Source organism: Oncorhynchus masou, chromosome 5, assembly GCF_036934945.1.
Source record: "Oncorhynchus masou masou isolate Uvic2021 chromosome 5, UVic_Omas_1.1, whole genome shotgun sequence".
NCBI lineage: Eukaryota > Metazoa > Chordata > Actinopteri > Salmoniformes > Salmonidae > Oncorhynchus > Oncorhynchus masou.
The window spans coordinates 56,403,638-56,423,338 of NC_088216.1; the positions used below are offsets into that span (position 1 = coordinate 56,403,638).

The 19,701-nt window shown below is 41.5% G+C and overlaps 1 protein-coding gene across 1 annotated transcript in view; it reads right to left on the reverse strand.

The window, feature by feature from the left end:
- Positions 1–3,311: 3,311 nt before the first annotated feature.
- The window catches only part of LOC135539915 (sodium channel protein type 8 subunit alpha-like), a 113,040-nt gene continuing 96,650 nt past the window's right edge, over positions 3,312–19,701 (reverse strand). Inside the window, exons 23-28 of the mRNA XM_064966167.1 lie at positions 13,485–13,769; positions 11,755–11,808; positions 11,434–11,571; positions 9,594–9,698; positions 9,107–9,377; positions 3,312–8,747 (exon numbers count right to left, since the gene is read on the reverse strand). Of these exons, the coding sequence (XP_064822239.1) occupies positions 7,585–8,747; positions 9,107–9,377; positions 9,594–9,698; positions 11,434–11,571; positions 11,755–11,808; positions 13,485–13,769 (2,016 nt within the window). The 3' untranslated portion in view covers positions 3,312–7,584. The remainder of the gene's footprint in view (positions 8,748–9,106; positions 9,378–9,593; positions 9,699–11,433; positions 11,572–11,754; positions 11,809–13,484; positions 13,770–19,701) is intronic.

A 19,701-nucleotide genomic window follows, 5' to 3' on the forward strand; every position in this document is an offset into this window, starting at 1 on the left:
GTTGAGGTTTTGATAAGGTGAGCAGTCATGTCACAATAAAACCCATCATATTAAAAGCCTTGAGTCCATAGCTAACTAACTAGCTAAATAAGATGAACTCTGGCAAACAGCCTATTTCTTGCTGCTCCCGGGACTTCTGGTAGGCTTATTGTAAATGTACACGCACAAGGTTAGCTAGCTAGCTAACTTGTTCGTTAAAGTTGCAATATGTACCTTTTTGGCCATCCTGACCAAATTCACATAGAAATATGTGTTATAGATCTGTCATTCTCAATGAAAGCAAGTCTAAGAAGTGGTAGATCTGTTCAATGGGCACTATTTCTATGCTTCCTGTTCTTAAGTTTCATTTTGGCATCTTTTACTTTCAGTTTTGTACACCAGCTTCAAACAGCTGAAAGTACAATATTTGGGGTTATGGAACATATATTTCACAGCGGTTAAGATGGTACAATGATTCTCTATACCATACTTACTTGTTTAGTCACAGGAACTGAAATTAGTTGCTGCCTTTGCTGCCCCAAACTTTGTTTAAACTCAGTCTATCTAGGGCTCTCTACAATCCATATCACGGAAATTCAGCGTTACAGCATGATTGAATTCAGGGAAAACCCTGCAGAATAGGAAATTAGCTTTACATTTCTAGCTCGCTGTTGGTAATGCTTCAGCGATACAGATTGAAGAGAGCCCCTAGTTACTAGCGGTTGATGAGTGTGAGAACAACTTGAGTGCAAAACAAGTAAATAGAGGTAGTTAGCTACATTCAATTCAACTCATCAGTTTGTTGACTTTTGGCTGGTGGCAAATGACTGTCATTCATTGTGTTTGTGTTGTGAACATTATTTAGCAGTTTTCAAGTTTACCGCTTGAGGATGCTGCAAACTGATTTTGGAGCAATGGGATATTTTTTCTTCAGGAAAGCCATATTCTGTTACAGTGCACCTCTACCCTCTGGCTGATTCCTATATACACACATCAACCTGTTTAGAGAATTATAACCTATTTATGAACCAACACCAGGAATTATCTCTCTCAGTTACAGTATGTGTAACTTTTTCATGATGGGCTTCCTTTAGATATGAAAATCAAAGGCTCCACCCTGCCTCCTCTTTACTCTCTCCCCCCATCCCTTCTACCTTCCCTTCAACTGCTTTTGCTTTCTGGGAACCAGTATGGGAGTTGAGAGATGTGGGATGTGGGTTGTGTAAAGGCTCAGCTGTGCTAGCCTCCACCCATTTAAAGAGATTGAGCTCATGTTCTGCCTCATTAAAGCCCACACTGAGTCCTCAGACTGAGAACCCACCCTGCCTAGTATGCTGAATTGTATGTGGCATAGAAAGTGCTCACCATCCAATGGAGGGAGGAGACATGTCACTGACTGCCTTCATTAATCTTTGCATCTCCAAAACAAAGGTGGCATCTCACACTGCACCCTATTCCCTACACTCAAAAAATAAATGCTGGGTTTAAAACAACCCAATTTATTTTGGGGGTTAAACCAGCAATAGGTAAATATTGGACAGACCACAAGTTATTTTGGGTTGCGTGGGTTGTTGGGATTACCCAAACATAGGTTAATTTAACCATCAGCTGGGTATTTCTGAATGTCTAATGTCGTAGCAAAAGTACACTTCCTCAAAATAGTCTGAATTAATCTAAGATAATTCATTCTGATCTTTTTGGTGGCGTTTTGGTGGAAATTGTACATTTCTGTAAGATGTTTGGTGCAGTATTTCTCAAGTGAGGAAATGTGCAAGAAAACGAGTCACCTGTCTTTGAATGACAACAAACACTTCATTGAAGAATCCCTACTACTGACTTATCACTGACGAAGGTGCGTAGACTTCAGCTACTGAACTTCAACTAGCCTCAAGAAAAAAAATGGTTTGCTCGAACAGCCGGAAAAAAACTGCCTAACGCTCCTGAACACCAAAACGAACAAAAATAACCCAGCAGTTTTAAAGAAAACAAACCAACTAAGTGACCCAATGACTTCTTTTGACCAGGACCCAAATATGGCTCTGGTCAAAAGTAGGGCACTATATAGGGGATTGGGTACCATTTAGGAGGCATCAACACACTCATGTGCATGCTCTCATCCTTCTGCTCCCCTACAGAATATTGTCTAATTTTGTGATTTATGGGCCCTCGATCTCTTAACTCCCGACCCCTCCCAGATCCACCCCAGCTGCTGGTTAGGTTTTCTATTTAATAAAAGAATGGAAGACAAGAAGAGATTGATGGGAAGGGGAGAAAGATAGGGAGGAGGAAACGGTCACAGAGGTGAATAAATACCACTATTATATATCTGGCATGTTAAACTAGCATTCTATATATTATATATTTTACAAAATGTATCTGTTTGTGAGTATGGTTTACTACTACGGTAGTTTAGATATTCGCAGGCATTTTTGACATTGAAATGCATAGCCTACATTTGTCACATAAATAAATTCCAACATCTCCCCTCTCTCCGTCTTCCGACTTCTTATGTACTTTTTCTCTCTTACTTCCTACCCCCTCCCCCTGTGTGCAGTAGGCTGTGGGAGTGAGAGCGAGGGAGGTATACAGAAGTCCATTGAGAGCAGGCTGCTGCTGACTCAGCCCAGGCCACTGCATTCGTCTATCTGCACTGCAGTGCCGTTTTTCCCCCGTCCTCTTTAATTCCCTCTCCTCACTCATTCAGTGGGCTACTTTAAAACACACCCACACACACACCCTCATCTCAGTTCACACTACTGCACCACACAGCACACCACACATGCTGTGCTACTTGAGGTACTTTCCAGCTAGTGGTTAGATTCTTGCAGACAAGATCCACCACTGACCTTGCTGTGATATCAGATTCAAATGACTAGGCTTTACACCTGTTGTCTACGAAGCATGTGACAAGTAACATTTGATTTGATTATAATGTTCTGGTGTTGCCTAAATGCTATTTTATCATTTCTATACTGTGTATTGTGCTAGTGATCTTCTGTACTTCATACCCAGCTCTTACTTTGCAGCTCAACGTTCAATACAGTGATATTATTTTAAAGGCCCAGTGCAGTCAAAATCATGATTTTCTTGTGTTCTATATATATATATATTTCCACACTATGTGTTTGGAATAATACTGTGATTTTATTTTTTTCAATTTTAAGTGAAAACAACCACAACAAGGTACTTTAATTTTCCCCCAGAGATGATTTGATATTGAGATAAAAACGGCTGCATTGGACCTTTAAAGTCTTTGATGAAAAGTTTCCCCCCTTTTGTAAAATAAATTATATTTCATTATATTCTAGAAAAAAAGACACCACTATGAAGCATAACTGGAAGGCTGCTTTATTGTTTGGGAATAGATTCGTGCTCAAATGAAGACAATCTTTCACTGATTCTCACTTAAAGTCCCAAGTGATTGTGCAACACACGGTCCTTTCTCTGACTGTATTAGTGGCAAGAGATAACGACAGTTAAAAAGCTTTAAAAAAAACAACAACAAATCGGCAAAAATACTAAATAACAGATCTCAGTCATGCTAACAAAATAAAGGCTACATAAATCAATTCATAAATCCACAACAGAATTGAACCCAAGTCTAAAACAGAAGGCAAGCTCTATTACCAGGTAAATGGTCATCGAACAGAATACAAAGAGCATTTGTACTAGATGACTCTGTGATGTTAATTCAGTTGATCTAGTCTAGGTGACGTTGTTTCCGAGTTTATTGGTTATTTTTGAATATTTTTGGCAATCCATGGTTTTTGTCGTGCTTCATTTTGATTCGCTAAACCCATGGGTTTGGAGATATCCTCTTTCAAATAAATCATTCAAGTCTAAATAGGCTGCTAAAAGGCACATGCCATTAAGAGATATTGCACGAAGAAACAAACACAGACAAGAAAGACAATAAAACTTGAAATGATCGGATACATCGTTCAAAAAATAACAACCAAATTAAATGTTAAATCCAAACTGCACTGGTGTGTGTTTAGGGTGAACATGGAGGAAGGTCAGTGCTAAAACCATCAAAATGCTGTCACACTAGGCGACCTGAGGCTCAGGATACTGGGGCATACTGACCGGCCAGCACCAGCTTGTCTCAGGATAGAAAGTGTGTGTGTACAGTACAGTACGTATGTGTATGTGTGTTTATATTCAGTGGGAAGAGATAGATGAAGTTGTGGGCAAGACATCTTCACACATGTACAAAAGGGTGTGCTGGTAGTGCAATCCTCTCACCAACGCAGGCTACACAATCCTCAGCAAGCAGCCAATACAATACCATGCATTGTATGCTGGTCCCCAGTACATTGAGATCCTGGGCAGGCCAGAGTTTTGGTCATTCACTGAACATATTGCACGCAAAAATTAAACATGAGCTATTACAGTCTGTGGTACTGCATTGTCCTTAATACAAGGAGAGGAAGAGAGAATTGAGCATATAGTTCTAATATATATATATATATATATATATATATTAGAACTATATGTATATGTAGTATAGCTCTATATATGTATTAATTTATATATAGATTTTCATGTAGTTTTTGCTATTTAATATTGATTTGTTTAGTTACTTCCTTCTTTAATGTGAAAAGTGACTCCAAAAATCTACTCCATCTAACAAATGTGTCACAGTCTAACAAGTGTGACAAAGTGTGTCAGCTGGAAGCCATTCTATTTATGGGTATCATATTTCTTATTAGATTAATAGCAGTCATTTTGTAAGTATTTCTTTATTTACAAAAAAAAGGCGCATGTGCATGCACGCATAAAATTATATATTACATTATTTATAGTCTATTAAAAAGTTCATTCGTTACTTTTCAGCAATTTGTGCCATTTACAACATAGCCTGAACTGTAGATTTATTTTTTTTATAGATTTTTTTCAAATGGATGTATGTAATATTTTTTATTTGTTCTGTTTACACATCTATACATGTATATCCTTGATGGGCATGGAGAAAAAATGGAAGGCAGTAGCTTTTATGCTTGTCATTCAGAGTTTTATTTGGTTCAAGTTAACACCCACAATGATTTTGGAGCTCTCATGCAGCAACTGGACTATAAAACTTGAGAAGGGGATTTATTAATTAATAGGAAGTGACATCACTGCACACCAGAACGTGCAAAAGCTTGGGTGTAGTACCTTTAGTATTTTTATTAGGATCCACATTAGCTGTTGCCAAGGCAGCAGTGACTCTTCCTGGGGTCTGCTCTGTTCATTATTTGGTATTTGTTACGTGGTATGCTTTCTACGTAAGTGGAGTGAATGGCTGATGAGGGGTTTTGGAGCACATTTTTCACAAATATTGTATTATGGGGCCTACTCTCCATTGCTCACATACTGTTTGCCTCTGACAGAATTTAGTGTGCTGCTCAAACAAACAAATCCATATTACCTCTCATGACATCTCATCACAGTGTTTCCTAAGTACCTCTGATTGCTATTGGGTTGAGCAGTATTATTGTTATATTTTGTTTAGACCTGACCTAAGTCCAAAGCTACAAAATCACAAATATAATCCGCTACCTTTTCAAACACTGCCCTTACAAGCGAGCAAAATGTTGCCGTTTCAAGAGATGCTTCTTTCCCTATATTTCGAAATGTTTTTTTAAGGAAGCTTGAATGGCCTCTGACAGACTGACTGCCCAAGCTATTGCCAGCCGAGACCATTGTCCAACAGCACGGCATAATATCACACCAAATCACAGGAAAACACGTTTTCATAAGTACTCTCATCATCACTTTCACTTGCAATTAGTTGCAGAGCTCATTATAATACATCTGTAATATCTCCTGAGATTAAGGGGTGAACTCTTCAAGCATTGCGTATATTTCTAGGGTCTCTCCGTCTAACAATGACAGCGAAGAACAGAATAGGCAGCAGGGGGCACTGTTCACCCACTCCCATTCCAAGGACAAAGGGTGACAATGAGTAACAAGGCATGTCTCTTTGGCTTCTCCTCGTATAATTAACCCTATACACCAATTTCTATTTCTCTCTAATTTCCTAGCCCAATATTAACTCCCTCGTAGTTATGTCGGAAAATACATGTTAAAATTATATAAACTAGTAAACCATCACAACATGTACAAATGAATCAGCACATGGTAAAGAAATAAAACACAGCAGTTATTGGAAACAAACACATTTCTTCTCACTCCTCACTCAAACCTTGTAGAACAGTCTAAATTGACCTTAGAGAAAAATCTGAAATCAAAACTAGCTTGCTACACCTGTCAATTCCCTACCAACGTAGACACTCCCACAATGCCCTCGTCCAACACAAAAACAAAGGCAGATGGCATGGTCAATTAGGTAAGTGATATTGCTGCATACAAATTATAAATATAAGCTTTTTAAGATTTACATGATCATTTTTTTCTCTTAAAACAATCCACCAAATACACACAGACATCCAATCCCATCTCTTCTGCATTCCATAGCAGCAATACAATTAGTTTGCATTTCTCCTAATAAAATCCACAACGTTGGTATTCATTCGACACAAAGTTTCTCATCATAATACTAATGATTTACTTCTAACTTTGAATTTTTGACAGTGGACAACCTCAAACCTATAATCGAGCCACTGTTGAGTTCTGAGTATTAGTGTCTTGTGGACTATGATTATTCATGCAAGATTTCTGATCAAAACATGCCATCATGCAAGTAATTACTATGCACTGAACAAGCACAATTATTTATGTATTTGTTTGGAAATCTGACTGAGTAAATGTAAGCCCTTGGCCCAAGATGACTCCTTAATAAACAGCCCCTTAACCAATCGATGTGAAAGCCCATGTAGAAAAAGCCTTTTGATGTGGATATAACAAAGATAGAATGAGAAGAAGAGTTAAGTGAAAATGTTTGTTGTTTTTGTTTTGTACCTTTTTGCTTTTTTTGCCACTCAAATTATGTGGAGATACAAGTATATTCAGCATTAACAAACCAAATAAAAAAACCTTACATTAGGCTACTCTGGGTCTTTGTTATTCTCTTCTCAGCCGTTCTTCTGTTTGTTCATACAGAGTGATAATGTCCATAAATGTCCTCCATGAATGTCTAAATTAAATGATACAGAGGCCCTTCTGGCTGCTTTTGGAAGATGATTCTTCAAGTCAAGCAGTATTTCCATGTTTTTCCTGCATAGCACTGTATTTCCATGGGAATCCATTGCTGGCAGGAATCCCACACATTAAATCCCTTATCAGCGTTTCTCATTCATTCCTCTTAGTGAAGAGTTCTGTTCCTTATGTGTAGTCCACTATCTGCCCTTTTGCAAACAAAGACATTTCTTCCATATGTTGTCTGTTTTTCATTCCCTTTTGTTAAGATCAGTGGTCTAGATGCAACAATGTCAGACAGTCTGGTTTATAGATTAAATCAAGTTCAAGTGTCTTCAAGCTGTAAGAGACTGAGCTGCTTCCCTCTGCATCAATAGTATGAAGTCTGTAAACAAAATTATTAATATTATTATTTTTCTTACTTGCAAATGAAATAATCTGTACATCTGTGGATTAGATGGTTTCCTCTCACTTTGTTTGAAGTTACATTATTATAATAATTATTACTGTTATTATTACGATATTCTAACACTTAGATTCCCTGACGGCTTTTTGGTTTCTGGCCTCCTTCTTCCCTCCCTTTCCTTCATTCTCATCCTGTTTTTCCTTGTCAGGTTTGGTTACACTGTCATAGGAGGGGAGAGAGGCAGTGGAGGGCGTGCCCTCCGTCTTTTCCTTTTCCGGATTCGTCCCCCCATTCTTCACATTATTGTTACTGGCAGGTCTGCGCTTGCGTTTGAAGCCACGTCTAGCCAGGTAGTTTCGGTAGGCCTGCTGTATGATTTTGGCCGACACGTCCTCCTGCTTGCGCCTCAGAGTAGTAGTAATAGGCTCATAAGACACTTTGGACGGGTTCGCCGCAATAAAGCGTTGTTCCATTTGATCCCTTAGCATGTCCAGCTCTCCGGTATCGCCTAGTACCCGTTTGGTGAATGCAAACAGAATGTCGAGGCAGTGGATCCGGTCCCCGCTCACCATGGGCAAGTCCATGGAGATCAGCTCGATGGTGTTGGGCTTTGGAACACGGAGCGGGTGCTCGAGGTAGTCTGCAAAGTCTCCAAGCTTGCCATAGGTGATGAACTGCGAGGCGTCTGGGTCGAACTTCTCCCATATTTCGTAGAAGGTCGTGAAGTCGTCTTCGCTGAGCGGGTCGGCACTCTCTTCAGTCGCAACGCCGAAGTTCTCAAGGATGATGGCAATGTACATGTTGACGACGATTAGGAAGGAGACGATAATATACATGACAAAAAAGAAAATCCCAACCGAGGGGTTGCCGCAGTCACCCGTATTTGGTGCACCTGGGTTCTCCAGTTGTGGGTCACAGTCTGGGGGGTAGTTGAGGATGGGTAACAACAAACCGTCCCAGCCGGCAGATGTGGTGATCATAAACAGGCAGATCATGCTGTTGCCAAATGTCTCAAAGTTGTACATGTCGTCGATTCCTGCCCCATGCTTGACATAGCCAAAGTTAGACATGCCAAAGATAGAGAAGATGAACATAACCAGGAAGAGTAACAACCCGATATTGAACAGGGCAGGAAGTGACATCATCAGAGCAAACAGTAAAGTCCGAATGCCCTTGGCCCCTTTGATCAGACGCAGGATTCTGCCGATTCGGGCCAGTCGGATCACCCTGAAGAGGGTTGGAGAGACGAAGTACTTCTCAATGATGTCTGCGAGGAACATGCCTGGATAGAGAAGCACACAGAGAAAGAAGAGGATATGGAGAAATGTATGATTGTTGATATGTTCTGCAATCTTTTTAGTAGGTTTCCTTTAAACCATAACATTCTGTCATACATATATTTCTCTAATAATAATAATACAAACTGTCCTGTGACTGGTAGGCCACTAGGGGGAGATGTTAACACATGATCTCACTTTCCCAGGCCACAAATTTCATAATAATGTGATACTTCTAGACACGTGATTTTTGATAGAAAATAGAGCAACCCATTTCTAGTACTTTGGATTAAAACAGCAATTCAGGTTCTAGCACACAAATACCAGGCATATAAGACAATAAAGGGATGAAATCACTACTGACCAACAATTGAGAGAATGACCACGACCACGTCAAAGATGTTCCACCCGATGGTGAAGTAGTAGTGCCGAAGGGCAAAGAGCTTTAACACAAACTCAGTAGTAAAAATAACAATAAAGACAAAGTTGACCCAGTAGAGGATGTTGTCAGTTTCTTCTGACTGATCGTCCGTCTCCACCATCATGGTCACCATGTTGAGGCAGATCAACATCATAATAGATATATCAAACACCTGCTGCGTCACGAAGTCAAATACCAGGCCCTGAAAGTTATTCTGAGAGAAAATAGAGAAAAGAATGGAGGATGGATAAAGAAACGTTAGTAGGTTTAACAAATTAAAGCGAGGCACATTTGGTAAGGGGACATTCTGGAAGGTCTGTTTGTTAGTAAAGTTTCGTTTTCAACATGTCTTTTGAATGTTACCATAATGAGAAAACACCTCATTTACGCCTCCCCCAAAGTAGCCCTTGGGTAAAAGGAAGAGACTCACCAATGGTCTTGGTATAGGTTTTTGTGGTTTTTTTGAGCCAAGTTTTTTCATGGCTGTGTGGTATTTCTTCTGCTCCTCTGTCATGAATATATCCTGACCTCCAAAGTAAAGGGACACAAGAAAACATCTGGTTACAACCTTGTTGAGCCAAATAATGTGGGAACTTGTTCTTAACCTTCACTGAACAAAACTATAAATGCAACATGTAAAGCGTTGGTCCCATGTTTCATGAGCTGAAATAAAATATCCCAGAAATGTTCCATACGCACAAAAAGCTTATTTCTCTCAAATTTTGCATACAAATTTGTTTACATCCCCGTTAGTGAGCATTTCTCCTTTGCCAAGATAATCCATTCACCTGACAGGTGTGGCCTATCATGAAGCTGATTAAACAGTATGATCATTACGCTGATGCATTTTGTGCTGAAGACAATAAAAGGCCACTCTAATATGTGCAGTTTTGTCACACAACACCACAGATGGTTCAAGTTTTGAGGGAGTGCACAATTGGCATGGTGACTGCAGGAATGTCCACCAGAGCTGTTTCCAGATAATTGAATGTTAATTTCTCTACCATAAGCCGCTTCCAATTTCATTTTAGAGAATTTAGCAGTACGTCCAACCGGCCCCACAACCCAGGCCACGTGTATGGTGACATGTGTGAAAGCATTTTGCTGATGTCAACATTGTGAACAGAGTGCCCAATGGCAGAGGTGGAAATATGGTATGGGCAGGCATAAGCTACTGACAATGAAGCATTTTATCGATGGCAGTTTGAATGCACAGAGATACTGTGACGAAATCCTGCGCCCATTGGGAGGCCCATTTTTAGAATGGTATCTGTGACCAATAGATGCATATCTGTGAAATCCATAGATTTGGGCCTAATGAGTTTATTTGAAATGACTGATTTCCTCTCTTTGAAATTGTTGCATGTTGCGTTTATATTTTTGTTCAGTATAGTTTTATCTTATTAACAGGTCCAAGGATTTTTCTTGCTCACACATAATATGCACATACATTTATGCACACCCACTCACACAGTATGCAATCAAACCAAATCAAATGTTATTGGTCACATACACATGGATAGCAGATGTTAATGTGAGTGTAGCGAAATGCTTGTGAAAAAGCATGGCTGCTAATCTTATATCCTTTTGCCTAGTCCCCTTACATAATCTACCGCCATCACTCCAGCATTCCTGCACATTATAAATATGGTATTGGAACTGACTTTTGAAAAATATTTCCTGCATATAGTATGCTTACTTACGTATTTCATAATACCCTTTTTTCTCCCCAATTTCATGGTATTCAATTGGTAGTTACAGTCTTGTCTCATCGCTGCAACTCCCATACGGACTAGGGAGAGGCAACAGCTGTGTGTCCTCCGAAACACAACCCAACCAAGCCACACTGCCTGCTTAACCCAGAAGCCAGACACACCGATGTGTCAGAAGAAACACTGTACACCTGGCGACCATGTCAACCCACCACAGGAGTCGCTAGAGCGTGATGGAACAAGGACATCCCTGCCGGCCAAACCCTCCCCTAACCCGGACGTCGCTGGGCCAATTGTGCGCCGCCCCATGGGTCTCCTGGTCGCGGCCGGCTGCGACAGAGCTTGGATCGAACCAGGATCTCTAGTGGCACAGCCTTAGACCATTGCGCCACTCGGGAGGCCTTCATATTTCTTGTTCTTATTTCATGTATTTTTTCTAGTAATACATTGTTATTGATTTTTGCATTGTTGGGTTTTGAGTTTGCAAGAAATGCATTTCACTGTACTTGTGCATCTGACATTAAAACTTGAAACTTGAATACAAAAAAGAGGTCTTATCTTTTTCTTTTGCTGGTTAAAGTTGTCAATGATGACACCAATGAAGAGATTGAGGGTAAAGAAAGAGCCAAAGATGATGAAGGCAACAAAGTAGATATACATGTAGATGTTGTCTTCATAGATCGGCTGATCCTCCACCTACAGAGAGCAGGAAAAGACATTCAAGCTCCAAACTCTCCCTCATTACATTCCCCTTTGTGGGTTCAAAAGTCCCTTTCCAAACAAGTTAGTATTGGTAGGTTCTTCTGGAACATGTTACATCTGTTCACACAATACCAACCACCAAACAAAAGGAAGACAAATCTCAAGTGTCAGGCTTACCTTCCGAGAATCAATGGCAGCATACATTATGTCCATCCAGCCTTTAAACGTGGCCTGTGAGAAAGGGGATATATGGAGTTGTGAGAAAAAGGGGGAAAGAAAAGTGAGGAAGAAGAATTAAGGTGAAGCAGAAATAGAGGAAATTAGGATGAGGTGTTGAAAAGGAAGGAGGAAAATTACAAGATGAAGGACATAGAGGTACAGTAGGAAGCCAATGACTGAAAAAAAGATGATTATTGACTTCTGCAGTCTAAGTACCGTTCAACATTGACCCTCTCCAAAGTGGGAGGGGCAAGGGGCCAAAGGAGTGAAAAGTCAGAACATCAATAGTGTCATGAAGCAAGCCCTCTAGCAGAGATGTGACACCACCCCTCTCCTGTCAGGAGGGGGCAGCGTTATGACTTTAACACCCAGTCATAAATTCCGTGCAGACACCTCTCCTTGACCATGCAGTATGGAGAGAGAGTTTCACAGTAAGATAAAGGGACTCTCCCGCCCAATTCTACTACATCCCAGTATTTGAGAGTTGAACAATATTCCTATTTTGGAGAATGTGTAAAAGGTCGGTGGAGAAGCCAGCTACGACCCTGTCCATTTTGTTTCATATTTGTGACCTCATGAAAGACAATACAGCCACATTACCCTAACTCTGTTAATATGGGTTCCTCAGTTATGAGGCTTGCTGGATAAAATGAATGTTGGATAAAATGTTTAACGAAGTATAAGAATACTTTTGAAAAGATAACGTTGTGATTAAGTCCTCTAAAATTAAAATGGTGTGTTTTAACGGTAACTCGTATCCAGCCAGTGGCCACGCCCAAGTGAATAGACATTGGTTGGAAATGATGAACCAACCCTTTTTCTACATTTCTATAAAAGCCCTGTGACCCAAAGTCACCTCAGTTCCAAATACTAAAAAGGGCTAAGTCTAATTTCAACTCTACAGGCCAGAAAACGTGAGAGCTTGCTCCACACGTGAAATGGTATGAGCTCTGAACTATTGATCACTCAAGAAGACGTGAGTCCTAGATTACAGCCTAACAGACTGCAGCTGGAAAGGTAGCAAATCTAGTAAGAACATTGACCGACGCAGATGAACATCTCACTCCACAACGACCCGGCAGAATCAACAAAGCGCAATGGCGACCTCGACTGTGCAAACCAGAGCCTCACATCACTAGCTCAATCGTAAATACTGATTACATTCCTTTATCCAAAAGAGTGATTGTTAAAGTGCATATGTATTCATATTTATGCAAGAATAGCTTCCCATGTCAGATAGAGACCCATGTTCCTTTGTCCCCTTTTCCTCTCTGAATCTATCATGTTATAACCAAACTGTTTTTGTTTAGTCCACTAGGGATGGTATTTACTGTATAATGTTATTATGTATTGTATATTCTGTAATTGTTTAATTAGATAGTAAATAAATAATTGAGCCAATTTGTGTATGGATGATTCATAGTAAAGGCCGGGTTCGTACAGATAACCAAGACTTTTATGACGTTCAGATGAGACTGATAGAAGGTAAAGAATAATAAATTAGTGATTGACTACTATTGATATAAAAGATTCGGGAGATAGCCGCTCTATATAAACAGACTCTTCTGTGGTGCCCCAGGTTATTAATGAGTTAATCAATCAAATGTTAGGTAATCGATTTCATAGAATAGCTTGTCATCACATTAAAGAAGTCAGAGACACGACTGTAGGAAAGACCTTGAACTCACCACTTGAAGAAGTGCCAGGTATCCTGCAGCCACATTGTCAAAGTTAATCTTGACATTCTTCCATCTGACCTCACTGTAATTCGCGTTGATTAGTGCAAAGCACTCTGTCTTGTTGTTGACGACGTCCGGTTTAAAGTTCTCCTCTGAGGTCTCGTTGAAGCAGTAGTAATACTTCCCTGCAAACAGGTTGACCCCCATGATACTGAAGATGAGCCAGAAGATGAGGCACACCAGCAGCACATTCATGATGGAGGGGATGGCTCCCACCAAGGCATTCACCACCACCTACACACGGGACCAGGGAAACAGGAGCAGCATGAGATACAACTCACACATATACAGACATACAAACATAAACCCACTCCCTCGCAGAGATAATGTGAGTTGCACATCAGTTTGGTTAATCTTGACTATCGCCTTATAGCTTTTTATCTTGACTATTTCCTTATGTGTTGCTATTACTCTACAATATCATATGCAACTGATGTCACCAATGAGGTTAACTTGGACAAAGCACAGTGAATACTGGGATTGAGGTCCCATTTTCGCATAAATCAGGTGTACCTATTTGAAACCTTTAATGTGTATGCAGATAATACACTCTTTGAAGTAAATATGCCTGGAAGGACCTTTTGGGGTTTTAAAAACTACCACGCCGAGACATGGCTTATTTCCAGGTCGAAAAGGTTCCTCGAGGAACCCCTCAGAAAAGGGTCTTTGAGAAATCCCTGTGTAATGGTTCAAGCCGGAACCTTTTTTTGATCAGAAGGGTTCAATTTTCAACCTTTTAAAAAATATATTGAAGAGGTGGCAGACTATTATAAGATTGGATACGTGGCTTATTGGAGGTGTGGCTTTCAGGTAGTTATTTGTGGTCACCCATTAGAGTAAATGCTATACTTGTTGATCTTTTTAAGTTTGTACTTAAACTTTCATTGTTTTTTGCAACCAGGTGGAGTTGCTGTCAGGGGAACTACAGGTGCATCATTGTTAGGATGTGTTAGCCTCCTTTTTCCTTATTTCCTGGTTTTCTCAGTTTTTGTTTCTAGATTGCTTCTACTTACTGGGTAGTCTAGTATGGCAATTGTTTGTTAGTGCTGAGCTCTTAAGTCTGTTAGCTAGCTAGCTGGTTAACCTTCAGTTTGGCCTGCTAGCAGCTGGCTAACTTGCCCCACTTGGCTACAGTTAGCAAACAAATGTTATTTTTCTTTATCTTCCTTTTGTCCCCTTTAGCCCTTGTTTAAGTAAATAATTGGTGGCAGCTGTGGTTGTTTGTTAGCCTGCTAGCTTGCTTAGCTGTGGGTGGTGTTGGTTTCAAATCAAAGTTTATTGGTTGCATACACAGATATGCAGATGTTATCACAGGTGCAGTGAAATGCTTGTGTTTCAAGCTCCAACAGTACCTAGCATTAAAAAAACAATACACACATAATCCAGATTTGTTTTGTATAGGATGAGCCACGACTAGAATAAAGTATATAAATAGAAAGTGGGTGAAACCATATGTAAACATATTTAAAGTGATGTCATTGTACATAGTGTTCAATGACTCTATGTACATCGGGCAGCAGTCTCTAAGGTGCAGGGTAGAGTACCGTGTGGTAGCCGGCTAGAACAGTGACTAAGGTTCAGAGCAGGCTACTGGGAGGAGGCCGGCTAGTGGTAACTGTTTTAACAATCTGATGTCTTAGAGATAGAAGCTGTTTCTCAATCTCTCAGTTCCAGCTTTGATGGACCTGTACTGGCTTCCCCTTCTAGATGGTAGCGGGGTGGACAGGCTGTGGCTCGGGTGTCTGTGGTCCAACTTGATCTTCTTGGCCTTTCTGTGAAACTGGATGCTGTAGATGTTTTGTGGGGCAGGTAGCGTGCCCCCGGTCATGCATTGGACTGACCGCACCACCCTCTGGAGAGCCATGCAATAGTGGAAGGTGCAATTGTCGTACCAGGCTGTGATACAGCCTGACAGGATACTCTCAATGGTGCGTCTATAGATGTTTGAGGGTCTTTGGGGCCAAGTCAAACTTCTGCAGCCTCCTGAGGTTGAAGTGGTGCTGTTGCGCCTTCACCACGCTGTCTGTGTGAAGGGACCGTTTCAGAGGAACTTTTTTTGATCCTCTCCACTGCGGCCCTGTCAATGTGGATGGGGGCGTGCTCTCTCTGCTGTCTCCTGTAGTCCATGATCAGCTCCGTTGTTTTGTTGATGTTGAGGGAGAGGTTATTTTCCTGGCACGCCTCTGCCAGGGTCCTCACCTCCTCCCTGTAGGCTGTCTCTTAGTTGTTGGTAATCAGGCCTACCACTATCGTGTCATTAGCAAACTTGATGATTGATTTGGAGATGTGTGGGGCCATGAGTGAACAGGGAGTACAGGAGGAGGCTGAGCATAGACCCCTGTGGGGCCCCTGTGTTGAGGATCAGTACGGCAGAGGTGTTGTTGCCTACCTTCACCACTTGGGGTCTAGGACCCAGTTGCACAGGGAAAGTTTCAGGCCCAGGGCCCTGAGCTTAGTGATAAGCTTGGAGGGCACTATGGTATTGAAGGCTGAGCTGTAGGCGATGAACAGCATTCTTAAATATGTATCTTGCTTGTCCAGGCAGGATAGGATGATTGTGTTGTCTGTGGATCTGTTGGGGCGATATGTGAATTGTAGTGGGTCTAGGGTGTCAGGTAAGGTGAAGATTATATGGTCCTTAGCTAGCCTCTCAAAGCACTTCATGATGACAGAAGTTTAGTTTTGCTAAGTTACCGTCACTTTCTTGGGTACAGGAACAATGGTGGACATGTTGAAGCAAGTGGGAACAACAGACTGAGATATGGAGAGATTTAATGTCAGTAAACACTCCAGCCAGCTGGTCTGAACATTCTCTGAGGACATGGATTGGGATGCCGTCTGAGCCGGCAGCCCTGCGAGGGTTATAACACGCTTAAATGACTAACTCACGTCGGCCACGGAGAATGAGAGCACAGAGTTCTTGTGAGCGTTGGGGAACGTGTTGGCAGCTCCGTTTTCCTCAAAGCGGGTGAAGAGGGTGTTTAGCTCGTCCGGGAGCGAGGAGTCTGTGTCCACGGCGTCGCTGGTTTTCCCTTTATAATCCATGATTGTCTGGAGTCCCTGCCACTTCCTATGTCGGAGCCGTAGAATTGGGCATCCACTTTGTACCTGTACTGTTGTTTTGCATCTTCGATTGCCTTATGGAGATCGTAGCTTGTGTGTTTGTACATGTCCATGTTCGGCATTTGATGTTGAGATATTCCAGATCGGGAGAACAAAAGGACTTGAGTTCCTGTACGTTACCACAATCACGCCAGGAGTTGTTAATCAGGAAACAATTCCCCACCTCCTTTCTTTTTTCGCCAGAGTTCTTTCTTCCTATCGGCACGATGGACGGAGAAGCCCACTGGCTGAATGGACGGGGACAATATATATCCAGAGAAAACCATGATTCCGTAAAACAGAGTATGTTACAGTCCCTGATATTTCTCTGGAAGGGGATCCTCGCCCTAAACTCGTCTACTTTATTGTCCACAGACTAAACGTTAGCAAGTAATATACTCGTAAGTGGTGGATTGTATGCACGCTGCCTGATTCTGAATAGGGCCACAATCCTTCTGCATCTGCTCTGGTGGTCCAACTCATTCCAATCCATCTCAATTGGGTTGAGGTCAAGTGATTGTGGAGGCCAGATAAACTGACGCAGCACTCCATCACATTCCTTCTTGGTCAAATAGCCCTTACACAGCCTGGAGGTATGCTGGGTCATTGTCCTGTTGAAAAACAAATGATTGTCCCACTATGCGCAAACAAGATGGCGTATCACTGCAGAATGCTCAGGTAGCCATGCTGGTTAAGTGTGCCTTGAATTCTAAATAAATCACAGGCTGTGTCACCAGCAAATTACCCCCACACCATCACACCATCTCCTCCATGCTTCACGGTGAGAACCACACATACAGAGATCATCCGTTTCCCCACTCTGCGTCTCACAAAGACACGGCGGTTAGTACCAAAAAGTCAAATTGGACTCATCAGACCAAAGGACAGATTTACACCGGTCTAATGTCCATTGCTCGTGTTTCTTGGTCCAAGCAAGTCTCTTATTATTATTGGTGTCCTTTAGTAATGGTTTCTTTGCAGCAATTCGACCATGAAGGCTTGATTCACACAGTCTTCTCTGAACAGTAGATGTTGAGATGTGTCTGTTAATTGAACTTTGTGATGCATTTATTTGGGCTGCAATTTCTTAGGCTGGTAACTCTAATGAACTTATCCTCTGCAGCAGAGGTAACTCTGGGTCATCCTTTCCTGTGGCGGTCCTCATGAGAGCCAGTTTCATCATAGCGCTTGATGGTTTTTGCAACTGCACTTGAAGAAGCTTTCAAAGTTGTTGACATTTTCCGAAGTAACTTACCTTCATGTCTTAAAGTAAAGATGGACTGTCATTTCTCTTTGTTTATTTAAGTTGTTCTTGCCATAATATGGACTTGGTCTTTTACCAAATAGGGCTATCTTCTGTATACCACCGCTACCTTGTCACAACACAACTGATTGGCACAAACGCATTAAGAAGGAAAGGAATTCCACAAATTAACTTTTAACTAAGGTCGATATACAACATGTCATAGCAAATAAAATATTTTTGTGACTGAGAATGTTGTTGCTGTTCGGGCTGGCTACTTGCAAATGTATTTCTGTATTTCAAAATACAAGTATTCTAATTAAATAATTTTCGAACAAGTATTTTGTAGTTTATTTTGACACATGGATCTTAAATGGTATTTTGAAATGGTATTTTGTCATTTTTACCCTTTCCTAATCAGGGCCAACCGAAGTCATGTAGTAAGTATGGAGAGCAGGGGAACCTAGATGAGATTTGCCAGCAGGTGATGTGCAGGGGACTGGGCCACTCCTTTTTGGAGTACCAGTATCACAGAACGTGCGATCTCTGTGAAGGTGACCCATCCCTATAGAAATGGTCCACAAGCAGTCCCCGTATTACGAGTACTGTGCAGGGGTTGGTCATTGTTGAGGATGTGGTGAAGGTGCAGGTAAGGAAACAGGGGCAGGGAGTGCAGCAGTTTGTGTGCTGATTAGAGGGGAAGAGATGGAAGTTTCAAATTCCTGCCAGTTTCACTTTCCCGCCACTAGAGCCAATTGGCTCTCCGGCTGGGGGCACACCCTGAGGAGGGGAAGAGGAGGTAGGAGACTCCCCCTCCCCCATTGCAGTCCTGCCAGACAGCCCAGAAATGTGCAGTGGTAGCAGTAATGGCAGTGAAAGTTCAGCTTTTGACTGTGATTGTAAGACTGATAGTGATGCGATGTTGAACAAGTCCACCAAGAGTCCCAAACTCTCCGACATCAAGCAGACAGAGGAAAACTAATCCAAAAGGTTGATTGAGGTCCTGGAAGGTGGACAAAGGTTGATATGTCTTTCGACGCTTCACCCCTCCCTTTCTCTGATTGCAATTCATAATGTATTGTTACCATTTGTTATGCGTGATTTCTCTCTCTTTTCTGTGTTTGATGCCATTGCAGGAAAAGAAGCTGGTGATACAGATCCTGGTTCCACCTGAGTGGCATGCGGCACACTCTGGGACTGGGCTCCAAGCTTTGTTGTTGGGGTATGGGAATGGGCATCGCCTGACAGGCACCCAGAGCCAAACCCAACACTAAACCTCGAAAATGTATTGTTGCCATTTATGTGTGATTTCTCAATATTTTTCTGTCTGAATCAAAAAATCTACCCCTTTCCCTCACCATTCGGCCCTCCATTTGCGAGTTCAAGCCATTTGTTCAAGTGTCCCAAAGCTGAGGGTGGGGAAATCATCAAGGGTGTAAGAGGTAATTAGAGCATCGGATATACACATCGACTGAGCAAGCAAGGCTGCAGGCAACAGAGCGAAGTGCTATCCTGACATGCACTGCAATATGTTTGGAGTTTGCACAATGTAATACAAAAGAATGGAGAGGCGTGCCTAATTATATGTCACGTGCATTTGTTTGTCTGATTTCGAGACTTGACGCATAACAGATGAAATATCTCCCAAATTAAATGTTTAACTGTTACTCAAGTTTAGGCTATATTGTAAAACAACAGAGGGAATGTGTTCATTTGAATTTCATGCTTGTTTTATTATTTCAAAATGGAACATGAATTGCATCATTCAAGTCAGGAGTGTGTCTCGAAGTTGATGGGTTTATTGATCCCATCGCCACTCTC